We start from the raw sequence: 1,332 nt of genomic DNA on the forward strand, positions 1-1,332 counted from the left end.
TGTGCTTACTTGCTTTTTTTTGTTCTTTCTTTGTTAATTTAACTCATAATTTTATTTTTAACTTTTTTTTTATTATTAATTAATTAATCTTATTATTTCATATTTTTTCTTCATTTTTTCATTCTAATTAACTAAATAAGATATTTTTTTTTTTTAATATTTAAAAAGATTCAATTAAATTGGTGAAATGGGTGCATCAGACTTAGGTTCTGGTTTAGCAAATTGCATTAATCTCTCAAATTTGACACTTTAACTTGGGTAAAAACTTTTTATTTGTTTTTGATTATGATATTTTTAATTATAAAAACTAATTTAAAACAATAAAGCTCTTTTTTCTTTTTCTTTTTATTGTGCTTGCTTTTTTTTGTTCTTTCTTTGTTAATTTAACTCATAATTTTATTTTCAACTTTTTCTTTTATTATTAATTAATTAATCTAATTATTTCATATTTTTTCTTCATTTTTTCCTTCTAACTAATTATTAAATAATTTATTTTTTCTTGAATATTCAAAAAGTTGGAATTAAATTGGTGACAAAGGTGTATCAGGCTTAAGTTCTGGTTTAGCAAAGTGCATTAATCTCTCAAATTTGAAACTTCAGCATATGTAAAAACCGTTTTGGATTGTGAAATGTTAAATTATAAAAATGAATATAAAAAAAAAAGTTCTTTGAATTTATTTGATAGCTTTTATTTGATTTATTTTTTTATCTTTTTATTCTACTAATTTTATTTTGTTTATTAATTTAACAAATAATTTTTAATTTAAAAGTTTATTCTATCTATTTGATATTTATTTAAATTTTACACAAATTTATTATAGATATATTTAAAAAATGTCTTAACCATTAAAACTCAAACTAAAAAGAAAGTGCCTTAAATCAAATAGATTAGTTGTCTTTATGATATAATCCAACTGATAAACAATTGGTGAAAAAAATATGAATAAATATAAAATGTTTGAATAATATAATATATTATTTAATATTTTGAAACATTTTTTTAACCTAAAATATAAATATTTTATTAGATTTTATTATTGTTTGTTTTTATATTATTAATAAACATCATTCATATTTTTGTAAGTTCATAAATTATTTATAAAAAATATAAAAATTAAATTTACTTAAATAAATTAATTCTTCTTAAGGAAACCCTCCAGTTTTTCCAAAAACGATCTAATAATTTGAAGCAATTAATGTTATATTATATCTTATTAAATTATATAAATGCCAATCTTTTATATGCCAGCTATATTTTAATCTTAAATATTATCCATTAATCATATTTCTATCCTTTTTTTTGTTTATCATGATTAATTAATTAGATACCAT

At 17.6% G+C, this 1,332-nt stretch overlaps 1 protein-coding gene across 1 annotated transcript in view; it reads left to right on the forward strand. All coding sequences in view use genetic code 6, as the record gives it.

The window, feature by feature from the left end:
- Window positions 1–918, forward strand: part of TTHERM_01384020 (hypothetical protein) — a gene marked incomplete at both ends in the record, with an annotated part of 4,513 nt that extends 3,595 nt beyond the window's left edge. The window contains 3 exons of the mRNA XM_001025923.4: window positions 169–258; window positions 516–605; window positions 822–918. Coding sequence (XP_001025923.4) covers window positions 169–258; window positions 516–605; window positions 822–918 — 277 coding nt within the window. The remainder of the gene's footprint in view (window positions 1–168; window positions 259–515; window positions 606–821) is intronic.
- Window positions 919–1,332: the final 414 nt, after the last annotated feature.

This window comes from Tetrahymena thermophila, assembly GCF_000189635.1.
Source record: "Tetrahymena thermophila SB210 genomic scaffold scf_8254099, whole genome shotgun sequence".
Classification (NCBI taxonomy): domain Eukaryota; phylum Ciliophora; class Oligohymenophorea; order Hymenostomatida; family Tetrahymenidae; genus Tetrahymena; species Tetrahymena thermophila.